The sequence below is a fragment of the Trichechus manatus genome, unplaced genomic scaffold (assembly GCF_000243295.1).
Source record: "Trichechus manatus latirostris isolate Lorelei unplaced genomic scaffold, TriManLat1.0 scaffold00012, whole genome shotgun sequence".
Classification (NCBI taxonomy): domain Eukaryota; kingdom Metazoa; phylum Chordata; class Mammalia; order Sirenia; family Trichechidae; genus Trichechus; species Trichechus manatus.
The window spans coordinates 588,586-589,829 of record NW_004443948.1 but is presented as its reverse complement, the minus strand read 5'-3'; the positions used below and the strand labels follow the sequence as shown (position 1 = coordinate 589,829).

Here is a 1,244-nt window from a genome sequence, read left to right as displayed (position 1 = left end):
AGAGCCCTACTGTCTGACTTGCTGATCTTGGGTTTGCCAGACACGGCAGCTACATGAATCAGGAGAAGCCTTCAGCGTGACCCACGTTCCAGCCTCTATAACTGCATCAGCCATTTCCTTAATATAAATTTTTCTCTATATATAGTTATACACTTTACTGGTTTTGCTTTTCTAGGGAACGCAACCTAAGACACATACTAATCGCAATCTCTACCCCCATCACCTGGCTAATTCTTCAGATATTAGAATTACATCTTAGTCACTTCTTCAGAGTCTTTGCTGGACCTTAACAAGCAGGTCAGGTCTCTATTTTCAGACTCTCAAAGCAACTCACATTTCTCTTCATAGCAATGATCACAATTTTAATAATTTGGAATTTTTTAATCAATTGTTTAATGTCTGCCTCTCCCACTGGATTGTAAGGACCTTAACATCAGGGACAATATCTATTTGTTTATTACTGTGTCCAGAGTGCCTAGAACATAGGTTCTTAAGAAATACTGGAAGAATGATGAAGAATTAATATTGAACTCACAAGGCTATTGTGAGGGTGAAATAAAAGAATAAGTCTTTTCTGGATAGGCTAGCCAAATGTAGCAAAATTTGATGAGTTTAAGTTCATGCTTAAAACACACACACACAAAACAAATGAACAGAAATGTACCAATAAAATGTCAATACAAGCTCTCAGAAAAATAATAATGTATACTGAAATTTTGTCTTCCCAGATGATGTTGTTTTAGTAAAATTACACAATGAAAATACTATAAATTTGATTAAATATACATTTTAGAACTGAAGAAAAAGTAAACAGATACCTGGAATGCCACCCAAATAAGTGAACACTGTTCCTTTCATTGCTTTGTCCAAGATGGCAAGTTGACTTTGAAGGTCTCCAGAGCAGAAGGTATCTTTTTCAAATGGATTCCACAGCTCCAGATTGTGTCTGTTGACTTTGAATTCCAGATGGAATTGTTGACTGGAACACAAATTTATGGCCTGTATCCAACATATTACCGTATTTTCAACAGACACCTGGAAATCCTGAAGAGCAGAGCAAAGACCTAATATATGCGAGTACTAATAGTAATACCACTTAAGAATGACTTTAGAGGGGGGTTAAAACACTGAATTTCAATAAGAAAAAAAAAGTATGATAGAGCCTCCAATTTTAAATAAAAATTTAGTAACTATTAAAGTAACCAGCATTTTAAAACATAGGTTAGTTTCACAAATCCATGTTT

At 35.0% G+C, this 1,244-nt stretch overlaps 1 protein-coding gene across 1 annotated transcript in view; it reads right to left on the bottom strand.

The window, feature by feature from the left end:
- PROS1 (protein S) overlaps positions 1 to 1,244 on the bottom strand; it is a 103,622-nt gene that overhangs the window by 5,208 nt on the left and 97,170 nt on the right. The window contains exon 14 of the mRNA XM_004371330.3: positions 819 to 1,044. Coding sequence (XP_004371387.2) covers positions 819 to 1,044 — 226 coding nt within the window. The remainder of the gene's footprint in view (positions 1 to 818; positions 1,045 to 1,244) is intronic.